We start from the raw sequence: 19,650 nt of genomic DNA on the forward strand, positions 1-19,650 counted from the left end.
AGAAGGACAAGGACTGGGCAGATGGAATGAACCGTTTTTCAACCGTTTCGACCAGTCGTCTGTCCCTTCCCCCAACCACCAACTGCAACCACTCTCACTGAGGACTTCTTCTCCTCCCACTCCTCTTTCGACCAGCTCTCATCAACCCAGTCTGTCACCTGGTTCCTGCCTGTCCGTCACAACAGAGCAGGTGAGGAACCAACTGAGGAAGATGAATGTGAGGAAGGCAGCAGGTCCAGACAAGATCAGTTCCCGGCTCCTCAGGACCTGCTCTGACCAGCTGTGTGACATTGTCCAGCACATGTTCAACCTGAGCCTGAAGCTGGGCAGAGCTCCACAGCTGTGGAAAACTTCGTGCCTGGTCCCAGTGCCCAAGACCCCCCACCCTAAGGAGCTGAACAGCTACAGACCGGTGGCGCTGATGAAGACGCTGGAGAGACTCGTCCTCGCCCACCTTCGACCGCTGGTGAGCCCGGCACTGGACCCGCTGCAGTTTGCCTATTAGCCTGGCATCGGCTTGGAAGACGCCATTATCTACCTCCTCCACTCAGTGCTGTCACACTTGGAGAAGGCTGGGAGCACTGTGAGAATAATGTTCTTCGATTTCTCCAGTGCCTTCAACACCATCCAGCCCAACTTACTGGGAGGCAAACTGCAAAACGCCGGAGTGGACCACCATCTCACAGCATGGATCATAGACTACCTCACAAATCGGCCGCAGTACGTAGAGGGTGACCTCCTACAAGTACCTAGGTGTTCTTCTGAACAACAAACTGGACTGGTCTACAAACACGGGCACCCTGATTAGGAAAGGACAGAGCCGACTCTTCCTACTTAGTAAACTGAGGTCTTTTGGGGTTCAGGGGTCGCTCCTTAAGACTTTCTATAACTCGGTGGTGGCCTCGGCCATCCATTATGGCATTGTCTGCTGGTCAGGCAGCATCTCAGCCCGGGACAGAAAGAGACTGGAGCGACTGGTCAGGAAGGCCAGTTCTGTCCTGGGCTGCTCCCTTGACACTCTGGAGGAGGTGGGCAACAGAAGGATGCTAACTAAGCTAAAAGCTATGATGGACAGTCCCTCCCACCCTCTCCAGCCCGCCCTGACAGCACTAGGTAGCTCCTTCAGCCAGAGACTGTTGCACCCGCGCTGGAGAGATACAGACGCTTGTTCCTACCGACTGCTGTCAGGCTGCTGAATAAAAATAACAACAATAATAATAAAGTGGTTAGCACGTCGGCTTCACAGTGCAGAGGTACCGGGTTCAAATCCAGCTCCGGCCTCCCTGTGTGGAGTTTGCATGTTCTCCCCGGGCCTGCGTGGGTTTTCTCCGGGTGCTCCGGTTTCCTCCCACATTCCAAAAACATGCGTGGCAGGCTGATTGAACACTCTAAATTGTCCCTAGGTGTGAGTGTGAGCGTGGATGGTTGTTCGTCTCTGTGTGCCCTGCGATTGGCTGGCAACCGATTCAGGGTGTCCCCCGCCTACTGCCCGAAGACAGCTGGGATAGGCTCCAGCACCCCCTGCGACCCTAGTGAGGATCAAGCGGCTCGGAAGATGAATGAATGAATGAATAATAATAACAATTAAATGATGTGAAAAACAATTGTAAATAGCACTTCGATTTATCCATTTTGTATTTATATCGCACTTAATTGTACGGTGTTTGTTTGTGTTTTCTTCTTTCTTCTTTCTACCCACATTCTTGCTGCTGGAGGCTGTAAATTTCCCCAGTGCGGGACAAATAAAGGATATCTTATTAATCTAACCTTTAGATTGTTATTTTTTGTTTTGTTTCATTTTTACACATTGATCAACATTAAAAAGAGTTGGACAGAGATGTTTTTTTTAATCCAAGCAGTCTAAAAATAAATCGATCAACACTGTGAACAGAGAAACAATAACTGTCATGAAATTGGAAACAGGCTGTTTTTATTTTAAGCTATAATAGGTAAACATGAAAACATTTACAGCACTATGCATACAAAATCTCTGCTATGACAGATGTAAAATGTTTCATCTGTTATAAAAACTGTGTATAAGAATAAATTTATGTGTATAATAAGAATCAGGATTTTGATTCTTAAAAATCAGATGCATCCATTTGTTTAGGAGCGTGGGAAGCTGGAGCTGATCTCAGCTGACTCCAGCCACTTGAACTGGTTGAGAAAGATGACTCATCACATTCACAGTCATAGTGCAAACTGAAGCCACACTGCCTGGATGGATGTCAAAAAATGTGAAGCAATAACTGTAAAAATAGACTGCTCCAAAAAATAAAGGGAACACTCAAACAGCACTATGTAACTCCCAAGTGTTCCCTTTATTTTATTTTATTTTATTTTTGAGGCGGGGGCACTTTATCACTTATGTCTTTGTGGAAGGATACTACATTGTTGTTTTTGCTTTTAAATGAAACATGAATTAAAAATGTATTTATTTCTCTATTTTTGACCACCCTTAATTGAAGTATTCTACCCTAAGTGCTTCATATCGCAGGTGGAATCCTCGATCCTTGAGACCCCCAAAACTCTGTATAGACATGTATAGACTGACCACTAGTATAGAAAACAATTACATTTTTCAAATTGTAACATGGGAGGGTTCAACAAATGTATGTTGGCAACTCTAAAGTCTAATTGGGAAATATGACATAGTGCAAAGGCTTTGCAAATTCAATCAAGAATGGACATTATCAGAGAAACAACCTACTAACGTGCAAATCTTGTTAAACGCAGACTTAAGCATTGAACTCAATATCACTGATGTTCAGTGGCTTGGATTTGGGATTGAAGTTGTAATGTCCAATGCGATTCCTTTGATAGAAGAAGAGACAAACAGAGCCAATGACGAAGAAGAGCACCACAGCAATTCCAAGGAAGGACAGTCCGATCATTTGGAGTCTGTCATTTTCACTCTCTGGGGGCACTTATTAGGCAATTCAAAATGAAATGAAACAGAAAACAAGACATCACATCAGCAGACAGTCGTTATTTCAAAGGATTGCTAAAGTATGAGAGGACTGCATAATCCTCCCTGAGTGCCTCCAAGTCACACTTTCAAGTTCAAACTTCAATTCACTTAAAGAGGCACAATGGAATTAATTTTAACACCATTTCCATCGCCATTCCCCTCAACGGGTCAGTTTTTAATACTTCTTTCCAGTGAACTTCACATAAAAACATATCACATCTGTTTGAGTGAGAGAGTGTAGACATGCCTACATAGTCTCTGGCCTTATTTTTCTATTAAGTATATATATGTTTAAATATCTTCCGTGTTTAACCCTCTGAGGGACAGCGGTTACTACAGTGGACAGGGTTAAAAGCTATCCTTTTGTCCGTTAATCTTGATTCAAACCTGTTGTACAGCAGTTGTCCAGAACTCACCTTCTTCAGATTTAAGCAGAGGCCCAGTCGAACCGAATGCTCTTCCAATGGTGTTGGAAGACCAAGCTGTTCTTTGCACACAGTCCTAAACGAAAAAGAGCAAGCAAATGTGTTTTAAAGGGGAAAAAAAGGGGGCCGGGGGGGTTGCACTATGAATGCAGTCGCACTCACGGGCACGCAGATATCAGATCCGATCTGCAAACAGATCTGAACGTGGCAGTGCAGATAGATCAAATTGACATCGACAAAGGAGAATATCTGCACAGACACACGAGATGTGCTGGAATTTCCATTCATCAACACATCAGTGTACATGTTGAGGGCACATCTGTTGGGCACAGACATGAGCATGTTGAAAATATGTCCCTAAACTCTAATTTAGGGGTAAACCTCACATCACCCAAAGGAGGGTTTTAGTCATTGTACTATTGACTGAAACATTCATAAAAATACAAAAGTGGAATATTTTAGGAATGTAAACAAGTCAGTCTACCAAGACTTGCCTTCCTGGTAAACACCGAAGTGACACATGCGCAACATCTTAGCTATCCTATAGAAACACGTTTTAGTAGTTTTCATTGCATTCCAAATGATGATGCAAACAATATTTTTCTGCGATTGTCCTTAATAGTCAATGCAAATGACACTCAGCATAATTATTTTCAAGTCATCAACCTTTCAAGTGCCCGAAAACTGCTGGGGTAGGATCCAGCATGCCCACGACCCTCGTGAGGATGAAGCGGTTTGGATAATGGAATGGATGGCAAATCTATGATTTCCAGAATGCATTGCATGATGCAATGCAATTAATTAATGAAGTTATAAAGAGGTTAATCTTTGTCAACTGTGTTTGCGTTACCAGAAATTGAAGGTGTCATATTTACTACATTTGTGTTTGATTTATGTTCTACTATGCCTATGGTTTTGTTTTATATAAACCCCCCACCCCCTCCCTCAGATTTATGAGAGACCAGTGTTACTTGGGGCAGTCCAGTGGTTAATGTGTCGACCTCAGTTTGCATGTTCTCCCCAGGCCTGCGTGGGTTTTCTCCGGATACTCCGGTTTCCTTCCACATTCCAAAAACATGCAGGGCAGGCTGATTGAACACTCAAAATTGCCCCTAAGTGTGAGTGTGAGCGCGGATGGTTGTTCGTCTCTGTGTGCCCTGTGTGCCCTGCGATTAGCACCAGTTCAGCGTGTCCCCCGCCAACTGCCCAAAGACAGCTAGATTTTAGAATAGGCTCAGGCACACCCCGTGACCCTTGGAAGGAGAAAGCGGATTCGAAAATGGATGGATGGATGGACAGTGTTACTTCAGGATGTCTTAACATCGGCTATTTGTCTGAGCAGCCAGCCCCATTAATTGGTCAATCATTTTTAGAATTTACAAAACCTTTCACGTGCTCTATTCAATCCAAATGTGAGAACCTGCTCCGTCCCACTAGCTGTACGTTTGATACCACTGTTTTAAATTCTGGAAAACCTTGGCTTTAAAGTTAATCATCCATTCATCCATCCATCTTCTGATCTGCTCATCCTCGCAAGGGTGTTGAGTCTATCCCAGCAATTTTCGGGCACTAGGTGGCTTACACCCTGAATCGGTTACCAGCCAATCGCAGGGCAGACATAGACAAACAACCATTGGCGCTCACACTCACACCTAGGGACAATTAGAGTGTTCCAAGCTGCCGTGCATGTTTTGTTTTGGAATGTGTTATGAAACCGGAGTACCCGGAGAAAACCCACGAAGGCCCGGGGAGAACATGAAAACTCCACACAGTGAGGCCACAGCTGGAATTGAACCCGGTACCTCTGCACTGTGAGGCCGACACGCCAACCACTGGATCAACGGGGCCACCGTTAAGTTAATCAACAATGGAAAAAAATAAGTTCTGGTAATTTATTCTTCTTTATAGTGAAGGTGTTCCCGTGAACTGAGTGCAGTTTCTGATAGCCTACACCTTGTTTGACCAAGTTCTCCATTTGGGAACAGGAGCTAAGGCTACCGTTATTTATTTTCTTCTGTGCCGTTTTCCTGCTCACCTTTCTCATAAGCCTCTGCACTCTTTGTGAACAAGTAGATGCTTGCTTGGTCGCAGCGTCGCAGCTCTGCCACGAGTTGCCGTGGTAATGAAAGCCCATTTTAGAACACGGGGCGAGTGAGCGGTGCCTCACTAGCGTAAGACAGAACCTCCCTTCAAAACCCATACGTGGATTGTTACGAGTGGATATCTCGATGCTATGCTTATTCATCGTTAGTATGTATATTAAGAATGTATATTAAGACACATGGAAACTGCTTAAAATTGTGGGTGGAAATGCATAATAAAGGTCTCCTTTAATGACACACCCCAAAAAAAAAAAACATGAGTGTTGTTGCGATTACCTGTTGTCCAGGAAGACAAAACGTTTGTTGTCCAGCGGATTTTGGGTGGGGGTAGCCCAGCATGAGTAGATCACGACTTTGATCTCTTCTGCTGAGGTATTCATGCTCACTTCTACCACTACAGCCTCCTCAGGGGATAAGCTATAGTTATAAGGTAGAGGAAAGGTACCGTTCAGCAGTTGTACTGTCACCTGGAACATCCCCGCACTTGTGATCACATCTTGGATCAATTCATATCTGGAACAATGACAGAACGCAGAAAAAAAAACATTTACTGCATTACGCAAAAAGAATGTTCATCCTACATGCATTGTTTGAAACAATGAATTATTTCATTATCTGTTAGGGTGGGAAGCTGAAACTGATCCCAGCTGTCTTTGGGCAAGAGACTAGGCACACCATAATCTGGAGGTCACACGACCTTTAATTTCAAAATTAAATCACTATTCTGTTAAATCTCATTTTCCAAGAGGTCACAATATTGTGTAAAACCAGTCACAGCTTTACGATAAGAAAGTTGTAAGATTATGAGCAGATACGTATGCCTCCACACATTAAAAAAAAATCATATTATGAGAATAAACCTTAAATATTTCAATAAAAACTTCTATGATATTCATAATTTTAACAATAGATTTTTCCAGGAAATAGTATTGATAGTCTTGTCATGAATAATGTATTTATTATGGAATGTTTTTTTTTATAATAATGTATTATGAATCATTTATTTAAAAAAAAACATTCTACAAACACATTGCTAATGCTATATTTTATATTGCACTTGTATTGAAATGTGTACAGTTCTTTTCTGAAAAATTTATTTGCTGCTGTAGATTGCAAATTTCCCCAGTGCGGGACAAATAAAGGTTACCTTATCTTATTAGGGGTGTCACAAAAAACAATGCATTGGTACACCAGAAAATTAATTGGTGTCAGCATAGCTTGAATGAAAAAATTAAAAATGGAAAAAAAGGCAGTCAAAGACCTATGCATCGGTCAAAAATCAGCCTGATGACGCTTGTGATTTGTTGTTTGTCACAATTTAATTCACTTGAATAGTTTGGGCTTTGGAGGACTTTACCCGTTAAGAATTAAGACAAAAGCTACAACTGTACTTCTTTATCTTTGGAAGAAATGACATATTTACAGTACTGACAAGTCACACTGTCAAAAGATTCAAAAAGAAACTCATTGCATTTTACGCGCTTGAACTCAGTGAATCAAATTGAATCAAATCATTCCACTTTAAAATATACCACCCTTGAATAGAATGTATTGAGAAACGTATCCAGTCTTCTTTTATTAGAGATTTGGTTAAGATCACAAGAGCAAAATTCTTGACATGAATTAAACCATCACAAAACTTTTTGATCACTTTGCAGTACTGTACTTCCAAAGCACAGGCCTTTATTGGGCTACGAGGGAACTAAGGACGTACCCCATGGAGCCAAAATCAGCAGACATGAGCATACTCCTCATGTAGGTACAGATTATGGGAACTTCCAGACGCAATTTGGGTGCCTCCAGTGTTCCGTTGGGTGACGTGTATGTGTCCATGGTGTTGAACAGCATCGCGGAGGCCATGTAGTAGGACTCATTCTAAAATAACAAAACAATGGTAAGGGTTGTTAACATATTTAAAGCACTGTATAAGAGAGCACTAAAAACAAAGGGATTCAAATCATATGTGATAACTCACTTGAGTAGAAATTGTGACACAGTCGTTCCACTCCACGATCAGCTGAGCATGGCTAGCATTGAACCCGCTGACCCCGCACTCCTGATATCCGAGGTGCAGAGTGTCCTCCCTGATGTTGTTCTTAACAAGAAACTCTCTCGCTATTGTCACTGTGATGCCTGTAACTTTGCAATCCACTGAAATATCACCAAGAATTGGAGACATCCTATGGGACGTATCGTTGGAGGTCGAGTTTAAAATAGGGGCAGTGCGTTGAGTCCTGGAAGTTGTGGGTGGTGTTGTAGTTTCTGATGCATGAGGGGTTTTTGCAATGGTGCTGGTTGTTGGTTGCAAAGTGCTTGTTGGCATTCTGGTGGAGATTGTTGCCGCAGTCATGGGAGTTATTACTTCAGCAGAAGTGGATGTAGTCGATGCAATGAATTTGGATGTAATTGCTGTTGTTGATATATTGGAAGTGGTTATTGGTACCACGGTGGCAGTTGTTGGTACCACAGCGGTGGTTGTTGGTGAGCTTGCGGTGGTTGTAGGTGGAGTGGTGGTAGTTGGTGCTACCAACGTGGTTGTTGGTACCATGGTGGCAGAGAGGGATGTTGGTGGGCTCATGGTAGTTATTTCAGTAGAGGTGATTGTCTCGACGGTGGTCCCAATAATATACAGAGCTGGAGACGTTGATGTTATTCTTTGAGCTAAATGAGAAGTGCTGACTGAAGATAATGTGATAGGCGTTGATTGCAATGTTGTGGTTTCCATTGTAGCTGCACAAGAGAAAACATTGTAGTTAAAAAAATAAATAAGCGAATAGAAACTTAAGCACCAATTATTGTACCGGTATGTGTGGTTACTGGAAGCATGGAACGAACACACAATGGTTTCCCTTGCTTCCATTGTATTTGAACAGGAAATACGTACATTCAGATATTTGAATGATGAAATCTTTGATGATTATTGGATTGAAAAAGAAAATCAATGTTAAGTATGGACCATCCATCCATCCATTTTCTGAACCAGTTATCCTCACGACAGTCGCGGGCATGCTGTCTTTGGGCAAGAAGAAGGCAGGGGTACACCCTGAGCTGGTTGCAATCCAATCCAGGGCACACATAGACAAACAACCATTCACACTCACAATCACACTGAGAGACAATTTATCTATTCATGAACCTACAGCAATGCATGTTTTTTGGAATGTGGGAAGAAACCAGAGAAAACCCATGAAGACACGGGGATAACATGAAAACTCCACACAGCCCATGACCTCTGTGGTAGAGGGGCAAATCGGTCTTCAGCCATGCCTAAAGTCCGGACCATAGAACTAAAATGAAACGGAATTTAATAAGTAATTTAGGTAATTGAAGTCATCATAATTTGTTTAGTTTTTTTACTCTTCTTGTGAAGGGGGCGGTACAGCCTGGGCAGCACTGCCTTACTTGCCTACTTTGACCTTCCCTGGTTTCACTTAAAGTGTCAGTAATTTTATGTTTAAAAAAAATTATCAAGACATGAAATGTCAAATTCTCCCCCCCAAAAATTATATGTACAAAATGAAATATGGCAGTAAAAATTGAGTATTTCAATGAAAGCAAAAGGTAAATACCGGTATTCACATTATTTTATTATTATCAGTGATAAAACATTCCAGGATAATTATTTGAATGGCTTGTAGCAATACTATCAAAACCAAAAGTTCAGGTGTCATACTAGTCTCGTTTTTATGTTGACAGCCTTCAATTTTACAAGTGGATGCGTACTTTATTTTGCCTACTGGTCCATAATTATCTTGAATGCAGCAATACCACACTGTGAGACACTACCTTGACAGGTTCTCCCAGGCCTTTGTGGTTCTGTGTCCATAAATCCATCTAGACAGGAACATGTGTAGGAGCCCCAAGTGTTTGTACACGTCGCCCACTGGGAACAATCATTTTCCGCGGGAACACATTCATCAAAATCTACAAGAACAAACAAACACGACACAATTTTCACTCATGGCTGAGAGTATCTTTCACATTTTATGCTCTATTACCTCTCTGAGCTCCTCCGCCCCGACGCACCCACCCGGTGCGTCAGGTCTGCGGACCAGACACTATTAGAGGTCCTGAGAACTAAGCGGAGGCTCAGAGGTGATCGAGCCCTTTCCGTTGCTGGTCTGTCTTGGGAATTAGAACCCATTTTATTCTTTAGCTTTTGACTCAGCATGAGAGTTTATTTTTAGTTTTACTATTTTTGTGCTTTCTACTGTCTTTGTTATTAATTTATTGTTTTGTTAGTTGTTGAAGGAATTCTTTTTTTCCATGTACAGCACTTTGTATACAGTGGTGGTAGTTTTAAAATGCTCTATAAATACAGTTGAGTTGAGAAACAGTGGCTGCAGCACACTCAAGACATGGAAATTGTAAATTAGGCATCCAAAATGCTTAACTTTTGCAGTACAATTCCTACAAAGTATAATCTAATCGCTTAATCTACTCTCTATTATGGAAATCTTAAAAGTAAGTTCAGACAGTTTGTAGCTATCAGTGACATAATGGTGTTAATCAACCTATCTCGACCAAATCATCATTTCCTATTGAAATGAAAGGAAATGCTATTGATCCGTTCCAGCATCCACCCCTATAAATAATTTTAAAAACCATTGTGATGTGTTTATAATAAGGGAAGTACCACTTTATTAATGTTGCACCGTTTAAAAAAAAAGAGCCATGACATGAACAAATAGTGTGTAAAAGAATCAAACAGTTTCTGTATCGTGATTAATTCATACTGGCTCCCTCAGTGATTCATGGGCCTCTTCATTTTATTTTAAAGTGCACTATAGGCCAAAACAATGTTGTGTTTTGTTACAGGTCAGAATTTGGACATGCCTGCTTTAGATATACTAGAAAGCTGTCAGAATGTAAAGACACGTACCAGTGATGCTTGTGTTGTTTTCATCCATTGTGTATATGGAGCTGTTCCTCAGTGAATCGAGTAGTGCTGTGGTTGTGTTTCTGATGTCCTGTTCTTGACCGGGGCTGAAGATCACGGTGAAGTCGACCACCACGCTACCCGGGGATAGGTTTCGGATCTCAACTCTTACCTGACCTGAATTAACCATCGTCTTTAAATCTTGGTCTAGAGATCGGTAGATCTGCAAGGAAACATTCCCACTATCACAATGTTTGCTGTGACATCCACGTTCAGTTGGTCAATTGTACACCTGATGCACTACCTCGTCCAAAATGCCAGCAGTGAGATTTTTGTAGGCCTGGCTGCTAGTGATGTGCAAGTCATTGGTGAACGGGATGTTGGTTAGTCGAGTGCTGGCATCGAGAGTTTGAGCGTCTACAAAGAAATGGTTGTCAGTTCATTTCATGATCAATTAATTGTGTTCCAATTTTAACCCAGGTTCAAACCATGTTCAGGGATAAACAATAGGGGCACACATTTCAAAATCTTTAGAACCCATTCCACTGCTCCCCACCCCTCGATTTTGATAACAGACAGAAAGACACAAAATACAAATAAAAAATAAAAATAGAACTCCTTGTGTCTCCATGTTGTCAGCTTATTACTTTTTAGAAGGCCAACATTTCTGTGTTTAAATCCTTTTTGGTTGGTCAAATGAAATATTCAAATTTTGTGAAATGCTGGATTTTTTTGTATGTGTGTGTGCCTCTCTGCCATAATCCTCAAAACTGAAACAAATAAATTAAGATATCCTTTATTATCGATAAATAAAGGATATCTGGTCCCGCAATGGGGAAATTAAAGTAATTAAAGGGGAAGTAAATGGTTGAAATATTTAACTTTGTGTGTGGTCAACTAATATATGCACACAAATTTCACTTTTTTAAAACAAACTATCAAAATAAATGGACTTTCTTTGATATTCTATTTTTTTGAGTGGGGGGGGGCACCTACCTGTACTTAGTAGTGAATATATTTACATAATTGATGGGTAGGCTGGCATTTAAAAGACCCTTGTATCCAATCAATTCAATTCAATTTACCATAAAGTGCCAGTCAGCCCAGATTTGACGACTTTTGTTTAGTATTATTGTGTTGAAAAGTATTGAAATAAAGTAAGCTACTTAAAAAAAAACTAGAGATAGCCCCCCCACACTCTCGCAAAAAAAAAAAAGAGAGAAACACACAGACAATGATATTAGAGACCTTTGTAATCGTCAGACATTGGTCAACACCAAAACAAATCATATAATACACAATTCAGGTTTGTATGAACGGTCCTTACCAGTTTTGACTGCAATATAAAGAATACCTCCATGGCTTTCATTTGTGTGGAGTTTAACAGTGACATTGTAGAGCACCCCCGGCTGCAGTTCCCTCAGTTCCGTCATGGTCTGTTCAGTTGTCCACATACCAATAACCTCTGAGCCCTCACTAAGAACCACCAAGTAACTCTGGTTGGCTGAGATTAAGCTGGACCAGTACACACAAAAAGAAGTGCCAGTGATGTTGGCAGCCTGTAATCTGCTGATGCTGGGGGAAGCTGGAAAAGGGCAGAGAGTGAAAGAGAGCACAAATAAAAACTCCTAAACCAGAGAATTGACAAAATGAGATAATAAAATCTTTCATACACATTGAAGTTGTTGTCAGAGTCAGAGGCAGCCCATCGGTTGAGAAAGTAGGTCCGTACGTTGTACTTTGAAAGACGGTGCTTGTGTTCAAAGGAGACATAGTCATGTTTTCAGCGACGTTGAAGCTAACCGCGGTGCTGTTGCATTCAGTCTGAGGCGAGGTTATGTTGATTGGGAATGGGAAGCATTGTGGGGCCTCTGTAGTGGCAGGCGTGGGGATGGCATTTGGCACTAAAAAACAAGAATATAGTGCCTGGTGAAGGATTACAACTATTAATGTAGACTAGAGTACAGTATCTAGTTACATACAGGAGCAGACCATACTAAAGTGATGCCATCTGACGTTTTCAAAATAATTTTGATTTGGGGTTTTTTTTGGTTTCTTTAGGAGTAGCAACAGCTCACTAGTAAGGACTTATAATGCCACACATTCTAAATTTATTTCCACAAACCAGTGTTGGTGCATAAGCAACAACAACTTTAAGTCCTTTTACCAGTTTCCACAGATTTGTGAAACATTGCTTTAACTAAAAAGTCGTTACACTAACAGTGTAGACCGTAATAACCACGGTCATGCTAACCTGCACAATGAGATCCAGGATTGCTGGGGTCAACATCAATGTATCCTGCATGGCAGACGCACTGGTAGGAGCCTACTGTGTTGTTACATTGTGCCAGTGGAGAGCACTGATGGAGAGTAGGATGTGCACACTCATTTACATCTACAAAGATGAAGAGACAGACATGAAAGGGTAATACTGACAATTACAATAACATTGAAAGACACGGCGACCCACAATATAGCTAAGACCAGAATTAATCACACCCTAGTTAAATGTTATTTATTTATTTATTATACCACCTTATCACAGGACATTTGAGACAACCATTTACGGGCACAGTTTAGAACGGAAGTCGGCAAGCTGCGGCTCTTTGGCACCACCCTAGTGGCTCTATGAAGCTTTTTCAAAAATGTTTGAAAATTGAAAAAGATCGGGAAGGGAAATATATTTTTGGTTTCAATGTGGTTTCTGCAAGAGGACAGGCATGACACAAACATTCGTAATGTTTTCCTGGAAAAATGTTTCGAACAAATATTAAATTTCAACATTTCTGTCAACAAGTATTTGCGTCATACCCTGCGACACATGTTTCTATTGGCAGGATGTCAGTCAGGAGGCTGTTGTAAAAAAAAATAATAAACAGCGTTTCAGGTACAATTCACCGAGGGTACTGGCAAAAATTGGAATCTGGAGGGCCGATAGAAGCATTTTTAAATAGTACACGTGAGCTACGAACGTTAACACGCTGCAAAAGTGTGTCCCATGCCCCGTTCATTTTTCAGGCCGTTATCACTGTTGTTCATTATGGCATGCTGTGTAAGTGTGTTTGTATGCGCTTGTGCGGTAACGGGTCGCTCGCAGGAGATTGGTTTCCGAAAAGTAGATCTTCGGTCAAAAAAGGTTGGGCACCCCTGCTGTCCAGATGCACTGCAGGGGAAAACAAAATATTTTAATCTTGAAGGCTCATTGTGTATTTGTAGCCAATTTAGTCATTTTGATAGTACGCTAATATAGCCAATATAGATACATACAGCATGTGTTCATTATAATATTATATAATTATATATACTAAAATATATTTAGAAAAATATATTTGCGGCTATACATGTTTGTTTTTGGGTTTTTTTTCCAATATGGCTCTTTCAACATTTTGGGTTGCCGACCCCTGTTTTAGAATTTTCACTTCACCCCACAACACCTGCACACATTTTGGAACATGTTCGGAGGAAACGCAACAGAGGCGATTGCTCTAAGACTGCAAGCTCTGCTTCCCATAAAATGTCAAAAAAATAAGTGATCAAATTAATGTGTGTACATACAGTTGTGTGTACATGCCATTGACTAAATATGCGCTACAACGCGCTCAACTTTTGTTCCGAATCAGCTTTTTATTACTAGTTACGACGCGACTCTCTTCTCATTCATTCCCGCGGCTTCACTGTGCTTTAAACTGTGCAGAAGCTGAGCCTCTACAGTGCGGACGCTGGACTTCTCGAGGGTTCAGTATAGGTTGGCCCAATGCAGTGAAACGAGACGAGTCATTGGATAAATGCTGTTTTTGTCCCGCCCATCGGATGCTCAGCGTCTCTGTGAGTCTATGGACAGTGGTCATTTGTGGGATGGCCTCGGACGCTGAGCTTTTCTGCATGATGATTGGATGATCCGTCTGAAGCTGAATCTTTTTTGATTGACAGTAACATAAGCCAATCACCGATCTTTTGGTATAGTCATACGTGGGAGCATTTTTTAATTCTCATTCTGTTCTGAGTTGAACTGGAGACTAATAATTATAGACTTCTAATAATTATAGCGACACTCTCTTTGTTGAAAACGACTAGCGACAGATTAATATTTTATTTCTGGTGTGTTTTATTGTAGTTGCTTGTGTTCGCAGACCAACTTATATCACCACAGTTAAGACCCTGGAAAGGACACCTTGTTGGTACGACAGGGTCACAGATCATTTTCTTGAAAAGGAATGGAGAGTAGAATTCACGTATAAATAAACGGACACATTGTATGTTTTAGGCCGAAATTGAGCTTCCCCTCCTTGACAGACTAGCATCCGCCACTGAAACACAATCATCATTTTATAGGCAAAAATGTCCAAATAACAATGTCAAAATCCTTCTATAGTCTTTGAAAAAAAAAGCAAATGAATGGTCACCAAAATAACTTCATTTCCATTCTGGTATGTGTTTGTTGAGGTGGTTACTACTGTGAGCAATCTGTGTATGTGGGGGAGGGGGAATATGTGTGACTAACTCGGGTGTTATTTTCTGCCATCGCAGGAAACATCCCACAGAAGACGGTCGCTCGAATAGAAGCGGTGGGAGAAGGAAGCTGTGGTGCGACTGAGTCATTCTTTCCTGACCGCTATGTTCTGTACAAGTATCACACGCTACAAGAATGTCGCTTCCATGAAGGAACACAAGTCAAGTCATGAGTGGCTTTGCCTCTGCTTGTTCTCCTCACCTTCCACTGTCACATCTGATACCTCCTGTATGTGTTTGAGAAGGAAATGCAGCTTTGATGTGACGTCGTGCAGTGAAAGAACAAAGCTGCATTCGAGCAGCAGCGACGTGCCAGTTCTGTACGGATGCACAGGCCTTGAGGCGAGGTAATAGAATGAAAAATTAACAGACTCCAACGCTCCCGTTACCTGTAGGAAAATAAAGGAGTGAATGGAATATTAATCTTCATACAATACAGGTTTGGAATGTCAGCTTTGTGGTACCATTGCTTGAAGTAATCTTGTATGGTTGAGAAGAGCTCCGTTGTTCATCAATTGTTGGTAATCTGTCTTGACCGTCACTGTCACATTGAAACGGTAGCCCCCATACTCAGTATAATTAGATGATCCTGATAATTAAAGAACATTGTTGCCATCTTGAATAATTCAAATAATACAAATAATAAAAAGCACAAAAGAAGTTCACCATTTTATAGATTTGGCATCATTAAAAACAATCATGATCATGAATTATGATCGTGTAAAGTGACATTCCTTTTTTTTTTTCATTTGAAGAAATAGACGCATACATTCATTCTATAAACAGACTCGCATTCATGAGCTCTTAGCCCCGTCAAGCTTGTAACGTTAACAAAAGTGGAGGAAATGACATTTGCGGCGTGCGGTATTGCACACGTTTCTTTGATCACGTTGCTGCGAGGTGCAGGTTCGGGCAGTGTTTCCTAAGCTTTAGTGAACCAACGCACTCAACAAACTCGACACATCACCCAAAAAATATAATTAAAACAATATTGTCCTGAAATAATGACAATCTTGTCTCAATTTACTCACAAATGGACTTGTGCAGTGTGAATTGTTGAACACAAAGCTGATTGGTAGACTGCAAATTTCCCCAGTGTGAGACAAATAAAGGTTATCTTATTTTATATGCTCGCAGAATGGCATGATTGATTCTGTTGTATGAATGGCAACAGGTGAATACTATAAATAGGTTGAATTAACCTTCCGTCATCTAATCCAAGATCATCTATGGAAGAGAATGTCACTATTCGGCTTTGAGTCACTGGCGTCAAAAGATTTCCAATGATAGATTTCGGACAAACAAGGTGAAATTGGATGATTTCCCACGGCAGCCTTTTGATCTCTTGTGGCACACTAGGGTTGCCATGGGATCCTGGTTTAGAATCACACGCACACACGCTACATCCTCATTTTAGCCTCATATGTGATGTGTTTTTCCTTTCTGCCTATGGCACAACTTAACCTTTTAATTATCCAAGTTAACACTTTGTCCGTTTGGTAAACATTTACTCCTCTTTCCCAGTTTAGGATGAGAGGAGATATTGATCAACAGTCGCTCACAAGACCAACACGTTCCATTATTGTCATAAACACAATTATGGGAAGTCTTCCTTAAATGTTCTTGCTGTGGAAACCAATGCGATGACAAGGACAACTCCAGGGATGACAAAAGTACATTCTGTTCTAAAGTATTGTCGTAGTATATTTGCAGTAACTGTGTAAAAAGTAATGAAAAGTAGAATTAGGCTACTGATTCAACTCTTAAAAAAAAAAAAAGTTGACAGAAATGTAAGTGAAACGTCAAAAAATGTTTACTCTACAATACTTTTGATAACGTGCACATTTTTGAAGAAAAAAAAGGATACTAAAGGATACTAACTTGTAATGTTACTGCAGAGAAAATGACCTGATCTCTCACAGCACTTTTGCCAGTTTGGACAATCTATGTCCCAGTCGCAGTCATCAACACTGGAATTAGATCTGTCTGTTGTTGTGCACGATCCAGGTTTGTTCATAAATTCCTCACTCCGGTTTAAAGCTCCATGAAAAGAAAAATCACAAATCACATACATGTAAGTATTAGCATCAGGATATTTGTAGCAGCGAAGTGCTGTTGTTGTATGCAAGTAGTAGACACCAAAAAAAACAAACAAAAAAAACAATTTGACCAATTTGCACACTTACACAGGGCACAGTAGCTTCCCACTTGTATATAACCATGGCAACATCTGGTCACCTGCTCCGTCACTATCCTGTACTCATTCTGATGAACTATTCTGAATAGTGTCACTGGACATGCCGTCCAAAAGAGCCAGCCGCCACAACTCTTGGTCACAGTATACGGAACCCTTCGTAACACCGGGGAACTCACAATGCGGGTCTCGTTGTAAATACACAGATGGTATCCAGATGCAGATAGGGTTTTTCCTATCAAATAAAATACATGTTCCTTAATCATGACATTTGCTGGCTGATTAAGAAGCTATTATTATACAAACTTATCTCTAGATACCCTTTCATCTTGGTAGTATATTCAATATTTTTAAGTCATACCTTCATATGCTGTTATTTTCCATGTGTAGAGAACTGGGAGGGTAAATATCATCCCAATAGACAACATCCAGCCCATTTCTAAAAAATATATATTATTACAAAAATATAAGTAACAGCGGCATTGGAAATGCCCGGTCCCCTATAGGATTACACCAATTGACTGTTTGGATGTACAGTACTGTACTCAAAGCCTAAATCCTATGTGGTTCTAGCTCCACACCCTCCACCCATCCCCCAGCCCTGGTTGTATCACCTATCCCTAATGGCTCACAGAAAAATAGCAGCTGGCAAGTGGTGGATTTATTTTTGTAGTTCTATTATTCACTATACTGAATTAATTAATGCAAACGTTCACCACATTTCCTTTGTGAAATGCAAAATATATTACACTCATAACACATGTGGAGCAATATGCTTTTTTAAAAATTCTAATCGGAACAGGCCCAGTAAAAGAATTGTGAAGTATTTTTTTTAGTACTTTTTTTCAAGACAATTGTAATGTTGGAAATGTGAGCTAAGTAAACATGTTTCTATCGCCATGGGAGATATGGATGAGAAGGGAGATGCGGAGTCCCCAAAGATGTGGTTTCCACGCAGGTAACCATGGCAGTACTTGTAAAGTACTTGCAATTACACCGGTGTCAGCAATTAATGTCTTGCGAGAAGGAATGAAATAACACTTTCTCATATATTACATTGATTCTAATTTGATAAAAGATTATGTCATAACAATAAACATTTTGATTTCATCACACAAATTACTCTTTAATGTTTCAGTGGATAGTTTTCATTCTGAATGTAATGATGAACATCATTATTTGCATTTATAGTAACATGGTGAAAAAAAATGTGTCCGATTAGGTTTGCCGCTATCATCGGGTTGGTTATGACATGCTACATTTAGAAGCAGGGGAGTGTGTGGGAGGCGTAACGATTCAAGAAGGGGTAAAATTAGGCTGCTTTATGAGGTATCTTTGAAATCACAAGTGCCCTGAATAGTTTTCTTTTATCCATCTGATGTGAAGAACATAAAGCCAGACTTTGCAGTGGTACAATCTGTGCCACGCCTAATTGCGTCACACAATGGTTGCCAAGTCATGTTGCTTACCGTTTATAACAGGAAAAGGTCTGTGGGGAAGATAAACAGGGCACCCGGTCCCCATTGAATGCTACGACACAAGCCAAATGAAACTGCTGACGTGACTTTCATTAACTCAAGGTACTAAATTAAATAGCTTAAGTTGAATTGAGATTGAGTGAAGGCAAATGTAATACTCTACGCCCCTCCATGAGCCGTCACCTTACCGTGGTGGAGGGGTTTGCGTGTCCCAATAATACTAGGAGCTATATTGTCTCAGGCTTTAGGCATCCTGGCAGGGGCACCAACCCCAAACAGGTCCTAAGTGAGGGACCAAACAAAGCACGGCTTAGAGACCCCTAATGATGATTGAGAAATTTGGAACACGTTTTCCTTTGCTGAGATGCAGGTCACCAGGGCCCCTGTTTGGAACCAGGCCCAGAGGCGGGGCTCACTGGCTAGCACCTGGTGGGCGGGCTTGCACCTGTGGTGCCCGGAAAGGCAACGTGGGTCCCCCGTCCCATGGGCTCACCACCTGTAGGAGGGGCGGGTGCCCTGTGAGTTGGATGGCGGCAAAAGTTGGCTTACCTTGGCGATCCGATTCCGGGATACAGAAACCAACTCCAGGGACATGGAATATCACCTCTGTGAAAAGGAAAGAACTTGAGCTGGTGTCCGAGGCCGAGAAGTTCCAAATAGATATGGTTGGGCTCGCCTGCGGATACGGGCTGTTACCACCAATGTCAGAGTTTGGTCCGCATTGCTGGCAGTAAGTTGCGTTTGTTTCCAGTGAAAGTCAGACTCCGCCGAGGCTGGCTGCCCTTTGTCACAGATTCTGTTCATAACCTTTATAGAGAGTAAGTATATCTAGGTGTAGCCGAGGCATTTTGGGAGTCCGCTTTGGTGGCCTCAGTATTGCATCTCTGCTTTTTGCAGATGATGTGGTAATAATGGCTTCTTCAAGCCGTGATCTCCAACTCTCACTTGAGCAGTTCACAGCTTAGTGTGAAGCGGTTAGGATGAAAATCAGCACTTCCAAATCAGAGACGATAGTCCTCAGTCGGGAATGAGATCCTGCCCCAAGTGGAGGAGTTTAAGTACCTTGTGGTCTTGTTCACGAGTAGTTGTGGG

At 41.3% G+C, this 19,650-nt stretch overlaps 2 protein-coding genes across 4 annotated transcripts in view; one reads left to right on the forward strand and one right to left on the reverse strand.

Moving 5' to 3' along the window:
- Positions 1-19,650, forward strand: part of thap12a (THAP domain containing 12a) — a 252,958-nt gene that overhangs the window by 227,451 nt on the left and 5,857 nt on the right. The gene's annotated exons all lie outside the window — the stretch shown is intronic.
- On the reverse strand, positions 1,909-19,576 carry umodl1 (uromodulin-like 1). 3 transcript variants are annotated; one of them, XM_052047754.1, is made up of 17 exons: positions 18,747-19,576; positions 17,073-17,315; positions 16,768-16,926; positions 15,351-15,475; positions 15,089-15,275; positions 12,632-12,772; positions 12,051-12,281; positions 11,705-11,962; positions 10,682-10,794; positions 10,381-10,600; positions 9,285-9,422; positions 7,474-8,228; positions 7,213-7,373; positions 5,775-6,011; positions 3,559-3,715; positions 3,388-3,472; positions 1,909-2,926 (listed from the first exon to the last, which is right to left on the reverse strand). In XM_052047754.1, exons 3-17 carry the CDS (start codon positions 16,901-16,903, stop codon positions 2,739-2,741), a joined length of 3,132 nt encoding a protein of 1,043 aa, XP_051903714.1. In that variant the 5' UTR covers positions 16,904-16,926; positions 17,073-17,315; positions 18,747-19,576; the 3' UTR covers positions 1,909-2,738. The 3 variants fall into 3 exon arrangements, with proteins under 3 accessions (XP_051903714.1, XP_051903713.1, XP_051903712.1); XM_052047753.1 differs by lacking the exon at positions 18,747-19,576 and having other exon boundaries at positions 1,909-2,217; positions 17,073-18,641; XM_052047752.1 differs by lacking the exon at positions 18,747-19,576 and having other exon boundaries at positions 17,073-18,641.

The sequence above is a fragment of the Hippocampus zosterae genome, chromosome 16 (genome assembly GCF_025434085.1).
Source record: "Hippocampus zosterae strain Florida chromosome 16, ASM2543408v3, whole genome shotgun sequence".
In the NCBI taxonomy this organism is placed as follows: domain Eukaryota; kingdom Metazoa; phylum Chordata; class Actinopteri; order Syngnathiformes; family Syngnathidae; genus Hippocampus; species Hippocampus zosterae.

Bases quoted from the DNA above. Each gene is read 5' to 3' on its own strand.
- umodl1 (XM_052047752.1), bottom strand. From the start codon at position 17,346: ATGATTAAGGAACATGTATTTTATTTGATAGGAAAAACCCTATCTGCA. The intron at 12,282-12,631 runs GTTAGCATGACC...CTTGTTTTTTAG, and splicing joins TCCTGGATCTCATTGTGCAG to TGCCAAATGCCATCCCCACG. The intron at 8,229-9,284 runs GTAGTGTCTCAC...TCTCTTGTGCAG, and splicing joins GCCTGGGAGAACCTGTCAAG to CTACAATGGAAACCACAACA.